This window comes from Furipterus horrens, unplaced genomic scaffold (genome assembly GCF_987537825.1).
Source record: "Furipterus horrens unplaced genomic scaffold, mFurHor1.1.pri manual_scaffold_7, whole genome shotgun sequence".
NCBI lineage: Eukaryota > Metazoa > Chordata > Mammalia > Chiroptera > Furipteridae > Furipterus > Furipterus horrens.
The window spans coordinates 89,047,368-89,068,523 of record NW_028327177.1 but is presented as its reverse complement, the minus strand read 5'-3'; the positions used below and the strand labels follow the sequence as shown (position 1 = coordinate 89,068,523).

Below are 21,156 nucleotides of genomic sequence, written 5' to 3'. Positions count from 1 at the left end.
TTGACAGAGGATTAGACGAGGAGTAAAATGAAATATTATAGAGTGATTGGCTGGTTCAGTGAATGATTCATGAACGGTAGGCAGCTGCAGCCACAGCATGAGCGTCAGTAGTTGCATGCCCACGAATGTGCTCCGTGAGGGTAGGGAGCCTTGTCCCACAGCTGTGTCGCAATGTATGCTGGATGCAGAGCTCAGTAAAAATGAGCCCTGAAAAAAACCTTGAATGAATATTTGCAAATGAATTCATAATAGTTGTAAAGGATTATCAATATGTTATAATGAATTAATTATTCTTCTTGGTAATATTAAATATATGAAATAAAAATAGCAGTTGGCACATAATAGTTTAATACTGAATTGTGTAATGCAAATTAATCTCTCAGAAAGTGTTTTGGAAAAGATAGGGAAGGCTCCATTTAGAGGGGCAGGATGTGAGCGTGTTGGTTAGTAGAGGGTGCAAAGGGGACAAGGTGAAGAGGTGGTGGTGGGTCTGGGCTTTCCAAACTCTTCGTTTGAGAATGATTGTCCTGTCATACACTGTGGACTCAGTGTCCTTCATCTTTTTCATTTGGCATGTGATTTGTCAATCCTGGTGAGGACATCTGACCATCCAGGACTAAAATGTATGACATCTTTCAGCTGCACACAGCCAGCCTGGGTAGCAAAGCACGTGGCCCAGAGTGCCTCACAGCTGTGATGCGGGAGGAGAGATAAGGGATACATTTTTTTTGGAGTGCTGCAGTCGGGATGTGGAGCAGGCCCCAGTGCTTTGTCAGTTATATCTGTAGGACAGATTTATTTACATGGGTGTGCAAATTAATATGAAATCTATGAGGTTGCTTTGAAGATTGCATTTCAAAGTAAGTTTGAGATAATTTGGAGGCAGATATGTCTCCAGCTATAGATTGCTATTACTTCTTTTTAGCATGGATAATTGTTCATTTGACTTCAATCATAAATATTCTTAAGCAATTTAATGAAATGCCATTTTTTTAACTATGTGAAGTATTTCTTCTGGTTGTTTGCATTAATAATGTCAATTCAAGTTAATTTGTTTCACCAGCATAGAGTATCTGGGTGACTTTTGGATGGTGTTAAGAAACTCCATCTCTCATGAGGAAAAGAAAAAATGATTTTTAACTTTTTTGCCATCTCCTAATTTCTTTCTGTGTTTTAGTGTTAGGAATAAAATCACTTTTAAGGAGTTATCCTTTCTTTCTTATTTTAAAAAATTATCATACAAATGCAAAAAATAGAAACATCTAATGTGGCCTAAAGAAAACAGTCTCCTTGTTTTCAAATTTGGTGTAACTATTTGCAAGTTTTCGAAGCTAATTTAATAGCTTTGTCTTCAAATCATAAATAATACTTGAAAGGACAGGTAGCCAAAGTGTGTTTTGCTTTGACATTGTACTTGTTAATGTGTAACAAATTGTCGATAAATTTGTAAGGGAAGAATGACCTTTGGGATTAGAAGGAGTTTTTTTGACATATTTAATAGCAAAGGCAGATTAGTAGTGGTGTCTTAATTGTGATTTTTAAGGTTGATGTTCAGAATTTATTTTGAACTCTCAGTGAAAATTCTAGGATCTGGTTCTGTATCTTGAAGTCATATTGAACTCTTGACTTTGAACTTGGTACATGTTCAATTGCAAATTAGCAAAGAAACACCCACTAAAGAAATTTGAGCCAAGTTTGCTCATTTATGGGAAGTTACACCTGCCACTTAGAAATTCTAAGATTTCTGAAATCTTCTAAAACCTAAGGTTAACAGTGAGAGATTGGCTCACTTTTTATTTATTCTCTGTCTTTCCATTAGTATATTAATGTAAAAGGGTGGTTTGGATATTAGTGAATAGCAGTTTGAAGGGCCGCTTTGTTTCCAATTGTTCAGCCAGCTATTGTAGACTCACGATCATGGAAGGACATAGCGGTTCATATGCTACTGAGAGGCAGTTGAGGAATCTGGGTCCTTATCAAGCCATTTGGTGGAGAAAATGTTTTCCCTGTTTTGTAGAAGCAGTGCTAGGACATCAGTATTTGTATGTTGATTTCCTGTATATGTTACCCAGTGTTTCTGGTAAAAGAAACAGGATTCAAATTCCACTCATCTTACCTCCATTGCTCTCCTCGTGCTGAGAATTGTGTATGAACTAAGAAATGTTTGTGTCTTGAAACAAAAGGAAATTATAGATTGATGACTAACAACAGTCTGTGAGCAAATACTAAAAAAAAGTGTTTCTAGAAGTTTGATTGCATTATACAACAAGAGAGGAATTGCAGTGTAGGTGCATTTTTAGTTAAAAATTCCCCTCTGGATTATTTAGTGTAATGAAAGCATTATGAAACTGAATTGTCATGATGGTTGTACAGCTCTATAAATTTTTAAAAAATCACTCAACTGTACTGTTGAAATGCTTAAATTTAAACATTTTTTTTTCATCTCAGTAAAGGTGTTCAAAACCCTTTCTGTTTTAAACTGAGGACCCCCCCCCCCCCCGATTTCTGTTTGTTAGAGTGTTCATTAACCTCTGTATATATACACTGCCACCAGAGGCATGTCCCTGTCCTTCCAGAGTTCACATGCCAGTGGGGGCCATGGATAGACAACAGACAATACACAAAACAAATAAGTATGTAAGATGTTAGAAGGTGACTGTTATGGAGGAAAAGATCGAAAGAGGAAGAAAGCACATTGGGATGAGGAATTAATTTGAGTGGCAGAGCAGGTCTCATTGAAAAGGGGACATGGGATTAATGATCTCAAGAAGGTGAGGGGGCTACTTGTTACCCTAGATAGGACAGCAGGAAGATGCTTGACATGTTCAAGGGACAGCAAGGGGGCCTGTTTGGCTTCTATAGAGGGGTCAATGCTGAAAACAGGAGGATCTGTGAACAGGGAGGTAATTGAGGGCAGGGAGCGGATGTGTTCAGCCTTGTAGACTAATTTTCAGGTTTCTGGCCTTTCCTCTGAATGACGAAGGATGCTGTGGAGGGTTTTAAGAAGGTGCGCGACATGATCTGACTTATATTTTAACAAGGTCACTGGCTGCTGTGTTGGTAATAGTCCCAAGGAGGGAAAGGTGGGTCAGCAAATCAGTGGGGGTAGGCAGTTGCAGTAATTACTGGGAGAGATCATGGCAGCTTGGGCTTGAGTGGTAGCAGGTGGAAATAGCTGGACGTAGTCAGCTTCTGGATTAGTTGTGAAGGTAGAGACTAGGATTTGCTGCCGCATCTGGAGAATAAAATAAAGAATGAGTGAGGGATGGAACCCAGTATTTTGCCCAGAGCACTTGAAGGATGCTTATAAGATGATAAAGACTGTTACAGAACCCCTGGGCTGCTCCATTGAAACAGAACCCATGGGCTGTTTAGTTAGGGGCCTGATTGCCCGCCCCCAGAGTTTAGTGAAAAGAAAAAGAATTGTTTATTTAAGAGTTATATAGACTTAGATTTGCGGATTTCTGCTGTTAAGTCTTAAAAACACCCAGACACACATATCTTTTCCTCCCCCTACCAAACCAGACTAGTTTTAGGAAAGTTAGAGAAACCGTTTCCCTACTTTCTAAACACAATTCAGCTTTACCAGTAGCTGCCAATCATTCAATTCTGATTGGGGAGGCCTTTCTGTGTTGTAGTGTCCACCAGCTTTTAATCCAGAACCGCGTGAATTCCCATCCTTTCCTTTCCAAAACCACGTGGACAGTTCTTTGTAATCCGCATGGAGAACTTCTCAAAAACGCATGGTCATTGTCCCCCGTTAAATCCGCCTGGTCAGCCTAGTTAAAATGTCTGCCTCTTATTTTTAAATCCCTGACTGCGTCCTGTGATGCAGTGGGCATGGCAGTCAGTGGGCATGGCACTCAGTTCTGACCATTCACAGAACCTCACGCAGGCTCTGTGTACCTTTTCCATACCATCCCCTGGTCTAAGCCCCTCCCATCTACCTGAGGCCTTGGAAGCATTAAAGCCATTTTGGATAACAAAGACACTAGCCACTAGTCTCAGGCATGTGAAGGCATCCTGAAAGCTGCTTCTTTCTCCCCATTCCCTAGCCACAAGCTCTGGGGGTTTTTGGACACCCCCGTTTCTGTAACAGAACCACATTGTACCAAGTTCAAGATAGAAGAAAAATCCTGATATTCAGGTCTGCACATGTGAAATCTGAGAAGTCCAGTGATCACTAATGGAGCTATAGAGTAAGCACATGGATTTTCTGATCAAAGGTCTTCTTCAGGGCCCGTAGCTTCTACCTGAGCGTATCTTGAAGGGTCAGAATCAACACACCTTTCAGAACAGCAGCCTTCAGCCTTGCCAGGGCAGTGTTAGCTGAAGGTACTGCATGACCATGGGTCACAGGACATTTTGGGCAAATGAGGACTTCAGACCAAAAGTAATGTGGGTATTAAGTTATACTCACTATTAACTTTGATGGAGTATGAAAAGGCAACGGAGTAGTAGTTTGATTTGTCTTGCTGGCAGTTTGCTTCTTTTTGGGACTTTGTCTAAAGAGAAGGGGATAGCTGCAGTCTGACCCATTATAAAGCAAGTTCATAATGGAGTAGTAAGTACAGTACTATTAAGTGATGCTTGTAACCACACTGGTTAGAGGTCTGTTCAAGTGGCCCAGTCAGCATGGTTAAGAGCCTGCTACTTAAAGAAATAATCTATCCTTTATCACATGGTTTTTGTTGTTGTTTTTTTTTCCTTTGTTTTTCTGAGTTTGGTGTATTTGGAGGGAGTTGGAGAGAAAATATAATGCTATAAATGAAAACAACCTCTTTTACCTGGAAAAGTCTAAATCCCCCTTAAACAAAACAGTGGTCCCACAGTTGAGTACAAAGGCTGCAAAAAGAATGAAAGCTGATTACAGCATGCTCCTGCCCCTTTGTCCAGCATCTTCTGAAAGTGATCATTTTATGTTCAGGCTTTGTCTGCATTAGCACTTTTATCTGCAAGGAAGGAACTTCTAATTGACTAATTACAGAGCTTGTTTTTCACAACCAGTATCCTACTGTTTTGGTAATCACTAAACATTTTCTGTGGAATGTGAGCTCCTGAACTGAAAAATCCTAGCTAAGTTTATCAGTATGGTGAACAGGAATTGGCATATGCTGCGTCATTCAGCATTGTCGACCCCGACTCCTGAAGGAAAAGTGTATCTTCTGTCTCCTGCTTAAGTCACAAGCTTTGGATCCTAACTTCCATTTCTTATTAATTCTATTATTTAGGCATTTTTCCAAATAGGATTCTTCATTTTATTGTCTGAGAAAAAAACATTAGTTTTTTGTTTTTTTTTAAAGAATGCCAGACATACAGGAGTCCCTATTTAACTGTCAAATTGTGCTGTCTTCTGAATACTGCACCTTGTATGTGGTCAGAAATTTTTTTTTCTCATCGTGTTAGTGACTGTTAATCACCTAGTTGAAGAATTACTGAACCAGCACCACACAGCCCACCTTCAGCCATGGTTTTTCTTTTCATTGGAGTGTTTCCTGGGGTTGTCTTCTCTGTTGCCTCACCACTGTTTTCTTTAGAATGAGCTGATACTGTTTTTAAATACTTGTAAATCTTTTGTTACCTTATTTAGGGCAGACCCTCTTGAGAACACAAAGCTGTGTGATTTTAATTAGGTTTACATGTAATTTTTTTCCACCCACTTTTCCTTCCATCTTCATTTTACAACTGACATTGGTCTTCTCAAATTTAGTATGGTAATTACAGGACATTGAGTCTTCCTGTGAATGGCTGTCTTTAGTCAACAACAGCAGATGATCACTCACTTCATTTTCCTTTACCAGCCCACTTAGCTTCGTGCCCTACCTACAGACACATGGTTTTATTAAAAACGTTAGTACTCAGAGTATTGTCTTTGCTGATTATTGGAACCAAGGTCAGCTAACAGTAGGCTATTTTCCCCTTTGTGTCACGTTGGCTGAGAGATTGTTTTTCCTGGAGCAGCATTTTGGACCTGGACATGCTGTCCAAGTTGCTGTTGATCTCTAGATTTGGCTAATATCAAAACTGCACAGAAGTATCCACCCATTTAGGTATCACTGTAGCAAGATTATTTCAACAGGCATTTCTGGAGCCAACTATCTGAGTTTGAATCCTGGCTCTGCTCCTTGCTTAATGATGTGATCTGCATACCAAATAATTTAATCTTTCTAGGCTGTTAGTATCTTCATCTATAAAATGGAGATAGTATTGTCAGGAGTGCACAAGGTCACCCATGGACCTTGGTCTATTGTCAGTGGCCTGTAAATGTTAGCTGTATATAAAGAATGGGTGGGAAGTGGAGCGTTAAAATCTGCTTACTCGGAGAGTGATCTTGGACAGGTTACCCTCTGACCCTCAACATGCTTCGTCTATACAACAGGGATAACAGCGAAATTTATAGCTTCCAGTTGATTTGAGAATTATGTGAGATGATTTCTGCAACCCACTTTAGTACATTAGTGTCAGCTCTTAGTACTTAATATTCATGGCTATTTTCATTGTTCTCAAACTGCATTTTCCTTGGAGATGCTGCTATGGGGGCTCAGAAGAGGAAGTTTTATTTTTAATGGATTTCTCCAGTACATGAAGCCCAGCAGCACTGGTCTTTGGTTCAGCAATTAGGAACCATTGCGTTGTCCGTGGCCACATCCTGCCACTTGAATCCTGACATCAGAGTATGTTTCACTTACAAAAAATAATTCCTGGTATTTTCTATAGTCCTTGTTTTCAAATTTTTTATTTGTTAAGTTTTAGAGAGAGAGAGAGAGAGAGAGAGAGAAACTTCGATTTGCCATTCCACTTATTTATACATTCATTGGTTGATTCTCGTATGTGCTTTAACAGAAGTATTAGACCTGCAGCCATGCTGTATCAGATGATGATCCAGCCAACTGAGCTACTTGGCCAGAGCTATACATTTGTGCTTTAAAGATAAAAGAGTCACAAAATTTGCTCTCAAGAACCACCTTTCACTCTACTTGGCAATGTTGCACCTGTTGAGAGTACATGCCATGATTTCCTAAGTCCTCAGCAGGTCCAGAGGCTATCAAAAATGTTCTTAAGTCAAAGTTTTTGGGTTGCATGCATTCACTTTTTAAAAATAAGTAATTATTGTTTTTGTTGTTGTTAATTACAGAAGTGCTCCATGTATATATTCACAAAATAAATAATATTCCTAGACCATAATAATATCTTTGGATCTTCCATCCCAAAGATAACCACCATTAACACTTCAGCAAGTTTTCTCTTAATCTCTTGAGTATTTCCCCTCACTGTTTTGATTTGTATGTAATTTTTCTTTATGTGAAACAATGTAATTCTCAATAATGGCTCTGTAACTAGCTCCCCCCGCCCCCCCACTGAGTGGTGTCAGATACCTCTTCTTCCATTTAAAATTTCTATGAATTTTTAAAATTTAACTTTTAAGTAAGTTATGTATTTATATGGTTTAAAGTTCTAAGAGTAAAAGGAAGTAAGCAGCGAAAAATCTCCCCTCCCTCTTTCCCCATCATTTACTTGTTTTATGGCTACTTTTATATGCTTCCGGAGGTGTATTGTGGCCATACTGTATATATCTTATGATTTTAAACTGGTAACATGTTATTATTTATATTGGGTTTTACACTAAAAATATAACTTAATAGTTTTATCATTTTAGCTTTTTATTTTCCAGTTTTATACTATTCTGTTGCTTCGGTTTGCCATAATTTACTTAACTAGCCCTTTGGCGATGGATATTTATTTTGTTTCCAGACTTGGATATTAACAATGATACTGCCATGACTAATCTTAACCTTACATGAATGCAAGTGTGTCTGTATAATTAACACCAGGGTCATAGGAGTACATGTTTGTAATTATAATAGCTACTGCCATATTGTCTTTTGTAAAGATTGTATCAGTGTTTCAGTAGCCATAAGTAAAAGTGCATATTTGACTACATCCTTGCTAACAGTGTGTAATCAAACACCTTGTGGTTTGCAAATTTAGTAGATAAAAGAATGCATCTCTACATTTTAATTTGTTTCTCATTTTTAGTGAGGTACAGCAACTTTTCCTACATTAAGGGACCATTTGTATTTTCTTTTGTTGAATCTTGGTACATATCCTTTGCCCATTATTTATGTAAGGTTGTGAGCTTATCAGTTTCTAAAATCTCTTGATATATTAACTTCTTTTTGTGGTATGAATTGCAAATGTTTTTCTTATATTCGTTTGATGTTTATGACAGTGCTTTCTGCAAATTAGAAAATTGAATATTTCTTTAATGTATTTGATGTTGGCGATATTTTCTGCCTTTGGGTTTTTTCTTTTACGTGAAAAGTCAAAATGCTTTCCCTACTCCAAATGTTTCCACAACTGTTTTTTAAAAAAGTTGATATAGAGAGAGAAAAGGAGGGAGGGAGGGAAGAATGGAGAAAGAGAGAGGGAAAGAGAGAGACATTGACCACTGATATGTTGTTTCACTGATTTATGCATTCAATAGTTGATTCTTGTATGTGCTGTGACTCGGGTTGGAACCCGCAACCTTGGCATATTACATGACACTGTAACCAATTGAGCTACCCAGCCAGAACTCCCATAACTGCTTTTGTTATCTACTAAAGGAGTTCCTTGGCCTGTGTTCACCAAAGGCCAGTAAGACCCAAACTGGAGTTTGCAGCCAGAAAAGTAAGGAGTTAATTAAAGACAGCGCCATTGCTGGAGTCACAGGTGAGCCGTTGCTCAAAATCCTGGCTCCTTGATGGCTTCCAGGGGATGGATTACATAGGGAAAAAAAATCATTAGGCATGGTGACTAATGGAGTTAGGGTTATGATTTCTGCCGACTTGGTGGTGCTAGAGTAGGGGGTAATTGATCATTGCATCTGGTCCTAATGTCAGCCATGGAGTTGGTCTGTCCAATTTCGCAAGGATTTGTTCAGTGGGGTTGTTCTGCTTTCCTGGGTCTGTAGTGAAAGCACAGGTGAGGCTAAGTTATTATGTTTAATTTGATTAAAATTAAACTCTGTCTCAGTAGTCAGTAGACCCAGAACATTGTTTCTAAGACTATTGGATGCTGACCGAAACCTCATTGTCCTGAGGGCTTAATGATTAATCAGAAGACAGGGAAGTGAGTGAGTTAGGGTCTTAGTGAGGTCAGTGTGAGTCAGAGGGAAAAAAATACAATAAAAATTAAAGGCCAGATTAAAGAGAATAGGTTTCTGCTGGTTACATTTTTTTGTACTTTTATTTATTTTAAATGTTCAAATCTTGGATTCAGCTGGAATTTATCATAGGATTATCTACTTTTGAACCATTTTTCAGTATTAATTAATGGATATAGTTTGGTTAGAAAGTTCTTACTAATAAATATTTACAGTATTTTTAGTTCTTTCATATTATAAACAAAAGGAAGGATGGTAAATATTTAGGTGTTCTTGTCTCTTTCACAGTTGTTCAGGTCTGGTGTTAGAGCATCAATACAGCCATAGATTATACTTAAATGAATGGATGTGTTGGTGCTTTAATAAAACTTTATTTACAAAACAGGTAGTGGGCCTGATTGGTCCACATGCCATAGTTTACAAACCCTTGTTTTTGAATATGGGTTAGTTTCATAGGTCCAGAATTGACTCTTTTTTTTTTTTGCCTGTCATTTACTATATGAAGACAAGTATTCTAGCTTCTGAGCTTCAGTTTCTTTATGTGTGACATGTGGAAACTAGTACCTACTTGACATGAGTTGTTGAAAGGGTCGAAGATAAAATGTAGAAAGTTTTCATCACAATGCCTGACACAGTGAATTTTCTCCAAGTGAATGATGCCTTATTGGTATCATTTTATTGATGTGTGCTATTAAATGTTACTCAGTTATTTATAGTAGGGGTGAGACTAGGGTATCAAAAAGCTCACCAATTAAAGTAAATAATATTTTAATGCAATGTTTTTACTATTGATTTTTTTTCTTTTGCCTCATGCTCAAATATGACATACAGTAGTGGTACTGATATTACCTTTATTTAAATTCTTTGTATTGTGATTGTCATGGATTTTTCTCATTGACTATAACATTTAAAATATTGCATTAGATATTATTTGTCTTGATTACTGATTTTTTTTTGTGATACCTCACCCTAATTTTAGCTCTTTTAAACAGTATTTATTTATTGAGGACCTTACGTGTGCTGAGTGTACAAAATAGGCAAGTATCTGATGTCATGGAGCTTATTTTCTCATGGACCATATAGTACTAGGAAGAGAAGTGATCAAAGTTAGGAAAACAAAGGAAATGGTTAGTGAAGCCTCCAGTTGTTACTGGATGAACAGGACCTGGCCCTAAGTGGGCCTGCCTAGGGCCGGCTGTAGTGTGTGGGTTCTTGACTCCGTGTAGGAAAGATTTCACAACCTGAGTCCAGGTGACTATGAGATACATTAATTTTTAAAGCTGGAGACAGTGAAACAAGGAAGGACTTAGCATAGATGGAGAAACAGGAGAGCCTAGACTGGACCTTAGCTCACTAGGAAGTCCCAAAATAGTGGGGTTTGGCGACAGGGTCAGGGGATTAGTCTGAGACAAGCTGCCAGCTGCCCATTGCCTTAGAGTTTAGGAGACAGGTGCCTGTGAAGAAAGAAAGAAAGAAAAGGAATAGCAAAGGCTGCTCCCTACAGAGAGGGAACTGACTGAATCCTTTGTTTTAAGGCTTTTATCTCTTTCTTGCAGGCTGGAATCTCAGGGAAGGGTTTAAGCAGCATAGTTATCACCTCTCCAGGTGAGACATTTCAGGATCATGGTCTCCACTGATTGGTCAGTGACTGTACAGGGGAGTCTTTCGTTATTGCGATTGTTTCTGGTGGTGCCCATCTGGTTTTTCTGCTTTTTTGAAGCTGAAATACAACTGAGGCCTAGATGCTATCTCCTCGATATTATGTCCAGAAAGGAAAGGCCTGGGGAGGACAGGTTACCCTGGGGGTGAGGATGTTGTTGTCCTAGTTTTGCCCTCTGCCAGGCACTGGGGCCTTCCTCCCTGGTGACCATCTGCATCTGGCTGTATATTGTTTGGCCATGTGTTTAACCATCTCTCTTAGTTGCCCTATTGCACTTGCCAAGGAGTTTTCCTAGGTTCTTACTATCCTGTCTCACTGTGATTAGTTGAATGAAGGGATTGCTAATGTTCTTCTGTCACGTTTCTTCTGCTAAATTGTTCCCTTTATTGGAAGTTACTTATACTATAAATTTACTTCCGTAGAGAAAAGTACAAGCTAAAGTGAACTATTCACAGTGTGACAGAGATACGGAAGCCACCCTGTTGTTTTGGCTTTACCTCATAAAAGTGACGCTTTATGTCTAGACATTTCCCTAGAGAGCATTTAATAGTTAATACATTTGGAGCATGCATTACTCCTTTTATAGTTGTCTAGGAAGGACGGGTGTTAGTCATCCTGTCTGCACCCTCTGAAGTGTTTTCCAGTCCCACGCCTTCTCCACACCAGGCCCCTCAGCTGTTGTGTGAGCACCTCATAAAACTGGTTTTAATTTTGTGTTCTTTTCCCTCAGCCCTATATCAGTAGGTTGCTATACAGACAACCATTTCTTCCAGACACACACACCCCTATTCTTCCTCTGGGAATTTTTCCCTTTTTCTAAGTGTAATTGGAATTTTTCATGATGAACAGTGTCTCTAGTTGACGCACGTTACAGGGCATGATGCTGATGATAGACAGCAATAGGGTGGAAAAGGCCATTCTTCCAGATACAGGAAATCCTGGTCTTCATGGGCAGTTTTGCTCCCCTCCTTGGGGTGCAGCTTTGACCTTGGAAATAAAGCATGGTCCCCTCTGCCAGTCTTCTGTGTGTATAAACTTGTGCTGTGGCTCTGCTCAGAGGCAGAAGACCGGTGAGAAGCAGTTCCCATAAAGTCTTTTAGGGATCCTTATCCCATGACCCCAGTGTTACCAAGAGTAACAGCTTGACAGCAACGGACTTCAGAACATGTTCTCTCTCCTTTTGTCTAAATGAGATCTTTAAACCCTCACCCAAGTTTATTCCTCTTCTATAGGGAAAGAGAATAGGAAGAAAGAGAGAGGAGGACAGGGGAATCGGGAGATGTTATCCTTATACAGTTCATCCAGCTTACATTCCTGATTTTATCTTTATAATTTGACATTTTCATCTTAGTGATGAATGTAGAAAGAACTGAATAATTTAGTGTTGGTCTTTTTAAACCAACATTCTGATTATGTCTCATATTTTTTAGTTGCAAATAGGAGAAAGCCAACTGGATGTATTTTAAATACAAAGACATTTAAAATTGAAAAATTTAGAGATAAAATTTAAATTTCAGGAATGGTTTGATTAGGTCCTACCTTTATTTTTCTTTCTTACCTTTTTTTTTTCCTCTCCAGTCTTTTTACTTGTCAGCTTTGGCCTCCAGCTAGTTCCCTCTTGTTTTTCTTAAGTCACTTTCTTCCTCTTATTCATTTACTACCTTCTGGGAAGAAGGTAGGTTCTTCCTTCCAGCTCTGAACAAAATTCTACTGCTTTGTTTTGAATAGTATCAACCTAATTGGCTTAGTCCTGGGATAATATCCCTTCCTGAGTCTATATCTTTGTCAAGGGAGGAGAGGATTCAACTAATTGCTAAATACCAATGGAGGCTATTTCTTGATCCCAGAAGTAGGGTTAAGCCATCCAGAAGTTAGGGTTTGGTTTTGGTTCCCAGAAGAAAGTGTAGATAATCATGTTTATTGAACACTTAGTATGTACTAAATACTGTTTAACGTGCTCTGTATGTAATAATTTATTTAATCCTCATCACATCCCTGTGGCTATTTTTAGGAATGTATCCAGTATGTTTGCTAGACTAATTAACAAATGTTTTTTTTGACCATTTGATGATTCCAAATATTGTAAGAAGTGTTTTGTAGAATTTAGAACTCTTCTGAGTTTTATACATGATGTGGTATAATCTTATAATTTATGTGTAAGGAAATTGAATAATTATAAGACTTGAGCACTGCCTCATTCAACTCTACTTTTCAGAACTGAAAGTGGAATGGAATGAGGAAATTCTTGACATGGCTGTTACCGCGTTGTCCTCTGATACCCTGGACAGACATTGCTAATTAATCTTGTCTTTATGGATAAGTAATCATACAGTTATTTAACACTAACATGTGAATTAAAGCTTATTTACACCTTTGAACTAGAATTCAAGTTGCTAGTCTTCTTATCCAGTGTTCTTTCCACAGTGCCATGTGAGCTCTTTAGTCCTTGGATGATAGTTTAACTTTCATAGGGGAAGTCAGAATTCGAAGAGAGCAGATCTTTGTCCTATGGAGAGTGTTCACTGCTTGAAGACAAACTTGACTTGAAGGTTGAGAACTTCAGGTCTGCAATAAACTTAACAATATTTTATAAACACTTCAGATGTTTGGCATTGGACAATAAGAATTGTGACTTTTGTGTTTAGATATCAGATGTTTTTGTAACCAATTCCATGTAATATGCACAAGGAGCGAAAATAAAGTTGGCCCAACTCTAAATAATATTATTTAGATTTTGAGTGAATAAACCATTCCAGTTAGTAGTAGAAATTTTGATTGCATGTTTGGATATGGATACATTCATCTTGAGAGCTGGAACTTTTTAATCCCAGATGTATCTATTACAAGCACAGGACTTTGTCTTTGAAGGACCTTTAGGATCTTCCAGCCTGTGAATTCCGTGCCTGCTCACGGTGCCTACTACTGTCCTCTCACATGCTCACGCAGTAGCACTGATCAGTCAGCCTGAAGGCCTTTGGCCCTGAAATCCCAGGTAGTTATTATTGGCATCTTTACTCTTTGTAATACTCTCATTTTTTTAAAAAACAGTAAGATAAGCTGCAGTGAGTTCTTCAGCATCAGTATTAGAATCTGAGAATCCCAATTTTGAGATTTATGCTATTTCACATTTGACTTGAAATTAGTTTAACATTCAGTCCTATATTAACGACCTCTGAAAATGAAACAAATGATTAAACTAGTTCCCATTTCTGGTGGTATTGTCTGATATATTTCTGGTATTATGCTTAGTTATTGATAGGTAACTTAAAATATATCCTTGATGTGAAATGGGAGAATTAAGTTGTTATATCTAGAATTTAGAAATGAAAAAAATCTGCCAACTATTTTATTATTTTGAAGGTAAATTTACCTTCTTAACTAGCTTAAAAATAGAATATTTTAATAAATAACATTGAGTAACTTAACAATTATACATGAATAAAATGAAAGCAGTAGAGAACAGCATATGGATGTTTTTAGCACTTTTTTTTTCTTATATGCAACAATGTATGCACAAAAGTTAATTAAGTTATTAGTAGTGGAGGATGCAAAAAAATCATAAGCTAAATACCATAAAGCTTTTTAATTAAAAAATAGAATAGTTTAAAGATGTGTTTTTTTATTTGGGAGAAAAATCATTCATCATACTGTTAAGTAACAAAACAAAATGAATACACTTATTTTTGGACCGTTGCTGTTGGTTAAAAGTAGACAACAAGATGCGGCTGGGTAATAACCCTGGCTCTGGGTAATACTTTCAGTAGAAATTCCTTGAGGGAGGCATTAACAGGCATAATTGACTAGAAACAGCACATAACATGATATTACTTTTGTTTTTAATTAGACTTAGACAGAATTCATTATTTTTAATGGCTTTTCATTAGTGAATAGAAACCATTATTTAAATATATTATGGTAAAATAAATTAAAGGTGTATGCATATTTTCTGCAAAGAACCTCTTATGTATTTAAAGAAACCATTATTTAGGACACAAATCATAGGTATATATTTGAAATTTCTTGCTTTTAGACAAAAGCATGATTTATATGCTCTAAAAGTAGCCCTTTTATCTTTTCTCTCAGGTTAGGTATTAATAGCACACAGTATTAAAATGAAACAGTTACATTGTACAGAAGTTTTTTGCAAACCAGCTATATTTGTTTATATTTGGACTTTTCAAATAATATTGCTGTAGATGGTACGTAAAATGAAATGTTTCTCCCAGATTTTTATATTATTTCTTTAACAAAATAATTAGTTTGGTTTAAAATGTATTTGTCTCAACCAAGTACTTTGGCTTAAATCTGCCTTAAAGAAACACTGAACATCAAATGGGGTCTCAGATGTGAGCCATTTACCGTATTTACCATTATTTGCACATATGAGGAATTCTGTCTGCCTTAAAGAGGCCTGTTATAATTAATATCCAGTTGTGTGATCTATTTATTCTAATTTGGAAATGTGTGTTCTGTTGCTGATCTACTGAATTGCAGCATCTCAAAATGAGAAAAATAGAATGCCTTGTTAATGGTACACTAAGAAGGTAGAATTGGGTCCTTTAAATGTATAAATGAGTTATAAATTAAAGTAATAACATTGTTTCTTAACTATACTTTTAAAAGGTGAATTTCTCCAAATTTATAAGGTGTTTATATAACCTAAATTAATGAAATATTAGCCATAAGCTTGCTGTATTTTTTTTAGGCCAACCTCTCTTTCCCTTTGGCTTTGCTTTCTGCAAATGATTTTTATGCAAAGATGATAGGGCAGCAGTCCTAGCATTATCTATATATAAATCAATGCCCCTCTCCTTTATCTGTGGGGCTTTAGATCTGCCCCCAAGAATATAAAAGTAAATTCAGTAAAATCTGGATATTAAAATATAACCCATTTTAACAAATCTTAGATTTCATTTTGCTTCTGTGAAGTTTCATAAATGTCTTTATACTGTCAATATAACTGCCAAAAATCACCGTATAGACAAAGATCAATGAGATAACAATGTTGCGTTATCATTTAGTGAAGTTCAAAATTTATTCAGAGTTCATGAGTTTTCCCATCAATATCCATGTTTGATTCCACCAATCTAGAATACCATGTCCCATTTTTTGTTGTGACTACATAGTCTTCTTTGGTCTGTGACAGTTTATTAGTCCTTTCTAGTCTCTTATGACCTTGCCATTTTTGTGGAGTATCGGCCAGGTATTTTGTAGAATGTTCCTTAGATGGGATTTACTTTATGCCTTTCTCATGATTAGACTAGGATTAAGGATTTTTAGAAAGAATCCCACAGAGGCCATGTGCCCTTCTTTATCACTTCCTAACAGGATATGCATGATAATCCATGACATCAAAAGTGATGTTAACCTTCACCATCTGCTAAGATGGCATTTATTTACCAGGCTTCTCCACCAGAAGTTGCTGTTTTTCTGTTTCCCTACTTTATTCTTTGAAAGCTAGTCACTAAATCCAGCTGGTGCTGGGGTTAAGGTTGCCTCTCAGAGGGGTCAACTGTATTTTTTATTCTTGTCCCCTGCCCAAGTAGGAAGCACCAGGGCCTAGTAAACTTCTCTGCTCTTCAGGGTGTGAGTCCCTTGTTGCCCAGGAGAACTGGGACAGCCCTGCTCCCTAGCGCTGTTTCCCAGCAGTGTGACTGGTAATGAGCAAGTGTGGAATCACTATTTAAATGAATACAGTGATGAACTGATTAACAAGACTAATTTTCCCTCTTGATTGACCTTTGATTAGAGAACTCTTGTTAAAACATAGAAAACCTGGCTGGTGTGGCTCAGTGGATTGAGCACCGGCCTGCAAACCAAAGTGTTGCTGGTTCGATTCCCAGTCAGGGCACATGCCTGGGTTGCAAGCCAGGTCCCCAGTTAGGGGCGCATGAGAGGCAACCACACATTGATGTTTCTCTCCCTCTCTTTCTCTCTCCCTTCCCCTCTCTCTAAAAATAAATAAATAAAATGTAAAAAAAAAAGTGATCTTAAAAAAAATAGAAAAAATAAGAGAACTTTTAAAATAATATGCTTCTAAAAGGACATTGAAAGCAAAGTTCTATCACCTTTCTTTTAAAAATTATAGTCACTTTTGGTGGGCTTGTTAAATTGGCATACAGATTACATCATGCACATTACATATTTGCAACTTATTTTACCTTATCACTGTTCATACTAATTTAATATATTAATGAGTAGGGAAAGGAATATTTACTTTTGAGTTTGACATTCTGATTCTTGAGATAGAGTGAGGAAGAGTTAGTAAGAAGTCAGAAGATAGTAGTATAAAATTAAAACCAAAATAATGTGCAGATAACATGCTATAGTATCATTAGAGGGTAGAGCTATGCAACTCTTCAATCTCATCTTCCATTTCATTTATTTGTGAAAAAGAACGATAACAATAAAAAAACAAAATATTTGTATATAAGCCCCTGTTGTGCTAGGCTGGAGTAAAGATGAACAGGATGAAGAAAGGAACCTGTTATCATAGAATAATCACCTGGAGGTGAAGGTATAAACATTACAAGAATTAATAATAGTAATAAGATGTACAAAGAAAACCAAGAAGCATTGCCAGGATAGTGCAGAATCCTTGTGCATTTCTTGTGGAAGCCTTCTTGATAATGGGATATTTACACTGAAATCAGACCTTGAGCCAGGGGTTTCAGATGTATTTGTTGAATTCATTAAAAAGAAATTATTTCTCAACAGAGTTGAGTGAGAAACTCAATCTAAACTCTTAGCTTCTTTTGGTACTGATATGTCGGCAGTATGTCCCCATCAAAATCTCATTCTGACAAGATTCTCAACATGGGAGGTTACGTTTGGCAGTCCGTGCTACCCTTTGCTTTCTACCCTGTGCCTCCCCTCTCCCCTTTTGAGAACATGTCCTTGGATACCCGGTTGCCATGTCATGGTTGGTGAGCTGTTCAAAATGAGTCCAGCTGCCAAAATGCGAATTTCCTGCTCATTCAAGCAAGAATCAGTAAGGGGAAGCTAAAATACAAATAACTTCCTTCTTATTTCAAAGGGTAATTCATACCTGCGAGAGGAAGGCTTCTTGCTGATTGGTCCCCCCCCCACCCCACCCCCCAAAAAAACAAACTAGGTTTACATTAACCACAGTCTTTATTTAGTGTCATGTTTTTAAGTCAAAAGCATTCATTTAAAGTTTTGAAAAATAAAGCATTCAATACTGTGCGACTTGTGCAACTGCAAATGATTAATGATATAATCCCCAGCCCTTTATAAAGTGTCTTAACACTGAAGAGATTTTTACAGTGTAGAATGGCAATGGAGCTTTGGTGTGAGAATAGGTAATCAATACCCACAAGCTTGGAAAAGTGTTCTATTTCCTCCACTAATGACATTGGGGTTTTTGCAAGGCAAGGGTGTCTGGAGCATGAAGCACTCCAAAGAAGAATTAATTTAAAATCTGAAGTGGAAGATCAGTTTCAATTAAAATTGCACTTGAATGTACATTGGGTGGAAGTGTGAAAGCAAGCATGTAGTCTGCTTAAATCTTCAGATTGTTACCAATGAGTAAATGAAGCCCACTGGTTGGAACCCTGACTATATATTTATAGAGTGATAGATTATATTTCACTCATGTCTAGAAGGTTATGAGAAGTAATGAACATCAAGTACTTTTCAGAGGTTGCAGAGTAGTTTTTTGTATTAGTTTGTTAATTATCAGGTGTCTGTGTTTTTACAGGTGATGGTTTGCATCCTTACTTCTTTTGGGTAAAACATGTTTAGATTTATTTTACCATGCATTTCCTCCCAATTGAGTGTAATTTTATAGTACTAGTGGGTTTCCAAAAGGCATTACACACACACACACACACATTAAAACATTAGTTTTCATATCTCCAACATATAGACCCAAATGTATCTAACCAAAATATACATTTTGATTAGCCTTCAGTTATATCAACAATCACTTTATTCAGTTTTTCAATGGATTTTTTGGGCATGTGCAAAAAAATTTAGAGTGGTCAGGATGGGGAGCTACTCATTAAGTCCTCTTTCCCCTTCTTTTTATCCTTCAAACACAATGATACAACATGAAAACAAGGTTGTCTAGAATACATGCAGTTGTACTCCGTTCTTTTATGACTCGTCACAGTCTTGAGGGAGTTTGACCTAGAAGTGAAACAGTGTGAGTGAAAGGACTTTGACCATTCCAAATTTAGTTAGTCTTACAGTAAAGAAAATGGTGATGTTAATTTTTTCTAGAAAGTATGGCAGTTGTAAATGATTTTGAAAAGTGCCCCAAGGTTGCTAAATCTTCACTAATCAGTGAACATGATTTTTGTCTAATAGGGTCTTTTATCTTGCTGTTTGGATGAGGTTAGGGAAAAGGACCCAGGCATAGAACAAGGCCGAGTTATTTGTTAGATGGCAAGACTAGGGATTATTTTTTGGGAGCCACATCAATTGTTCTTGCTGCCATGAAGCTTCTATTAGCATGACCAAGAAAATTGTGTCTGTCCCTTTTTCATGGTTCCTTTGTTTGTATCAGACTTCGAGGGATGGGGAAACCTATAGCAAATAAGTATGTGGTGGTTGGTTCAGGCTCGTATTTAGTAGTAGAGAGATTTACCATAAGGTACTTTTGTCATCCGTTATATGAAGCTAGGTAGAGCAAGGCACAAAAATATGGGTTGTTTGATGGCTTGGTCTCCTAAAATCAGTGTGGCTGTTACCCTCCTCTGTCTGATATGTGTATGAATGAACAGCTAAAAAACCTAGGAGCACATGTGCCTGTATACACACTGCACTTTACTGAGTGGGGGAAGCCAAAGTGCTATCTTCTAAAAACTGTAAAGTTTAGACTTTATATCAAACTCTCAAAAAAAGATTGTCTTAATCTTTCTAGAAAAGGATCTTTTTTTTTTTTTTGTCACTTTAAGAAAGTTAACGGTCTGATGCAGAAAACTCTGAGCTAGTAATCTATTTAATAGACATAGCCCCCAGAATAATTCATCTCCAAACAGGGCAGAGAAGCATATGCAGCGTGTCTTCCTGTTTCTGATGAGTATCCAGTAGGACTTTGCGTTACAGTTGCATTCTCTTCCTTTATTTCTGTGGCACATGTACCCCCAAAGTCTATATATATTAATGCTGAGTCCAATCTGAGTGCCTCCTATGACAGAGAGGGACTGAGGGGAGGCGAACAAACTGGCCAAATTGAAAAATCTTTCACAATTAGCCAAGGGGAAACCCTGCCTTATTGTCTTATGTTATTTGTAATGATTCTTGTCCAGTGTTGTGTGACATTCAGTTTTAATTTTTTCCTTTTCTGGTTCAGTAACTTCTGGAACTAAGAAAAAAGTTGTGCTTTGTATTCTGATTATAATAGCAAAACAAGCTAAATTGGTTAAGGTGTTTTCTGGTGAATAAATGCTTTGCTTATTTTAGGTAACAGTGAAAATTTTTTTTAAGTGTGAAAACTGACATCTTTTTGCTCAACTCTTTTAGTCTAATTACTGATACAGTTAGCAAGTGTTTCATTACAAATCAAGAAGCCAACTATCTTAAGTAACGTATCTTTTCTCAGATTTTTTTACATTATCAAGCAAATGGCTTGGATTCATAGTTTTCAATGCATTGACGTCTTTTGGGTGGGGACATGTAGGAAAATGTGCCGTGGAAGGTGCATGGCTTGACTTTGTGTCTCTTAGTTGTTCCACCCCTGATCCTTGATCCCTGAGGATTTGAAGTATTGTTTTCTTTTAACAGGTGCCTATGGGCCTGAGCACTGGGTGACATCTAGTGTCAGCTGCGGGGGCCGTCACCAGTCTCCTATAGACATTTTAGACCAGCATGCCCGTGTTGGTGAGGAGTACCAGGAGCTGAAACTTGATGGCTTCGACAATGAGTCTTCTAACAAAACCTGGATGAAAAACACAGGGAAAACAGGTAGGCTGTGTCTTCTTTACTTGTCCACAAACAACGTGAAGTATTTCTGGATGTTGCTGGTATTTACCTTAACTAGGACTTGCTCCTTAAGTACTGCACAGAACTACAGACACTGTATCACTGAGTTGAGAGCTTTGGGATCATCTCTTATTTTAAAAAACAAGCTTGCTCCACTAGCTTGTGATTTGGGGCATATTCCTTAACTACTCTGTGCTTCAGTTTTTAAAAATATGATCAATATGGATAATAAAATTGTCTCAAGCTCATAGGGTTGTAAGAATTAAATGCGTTAATATATGTAAAGTATATAGAATGAACTTTCAAAAATCTGTTCTATCCAGTATCCAATATGGTGGCCACTTACTATATGTAGATATATAAATTTACATTTTTAATTAATTAAGATTGAAACTCACTCCCT

At 37.4% G+C, this 21,156-nt stretch overlaps 1 protein-coding gene across 2 annotated transcripts in view; it reads left to right on the top strand.

Moving 5' to 3' along the window:
* Positions 1 to 21,156, top strand: part of PTPRG (protein tyrosine phosphatase receptor type G) — a 721,348-nt gene that overhangs the window by 405,732 nt on the left and 294,460 nt on the right. For both annotated transcript variants that reach the window (XM_090283906.1, XM_090283905.1), the window contains exon 3: positions 20,556 to 20,735. In XM_090283906.1, coding sequence (XP_090140032.1) covers positions 20,556 to 20,735 — 180 coding nt within the window. The remainder of the gene's footprint in view (positions 1 to 20,555; positions 20,736 to 21,156) is intronic.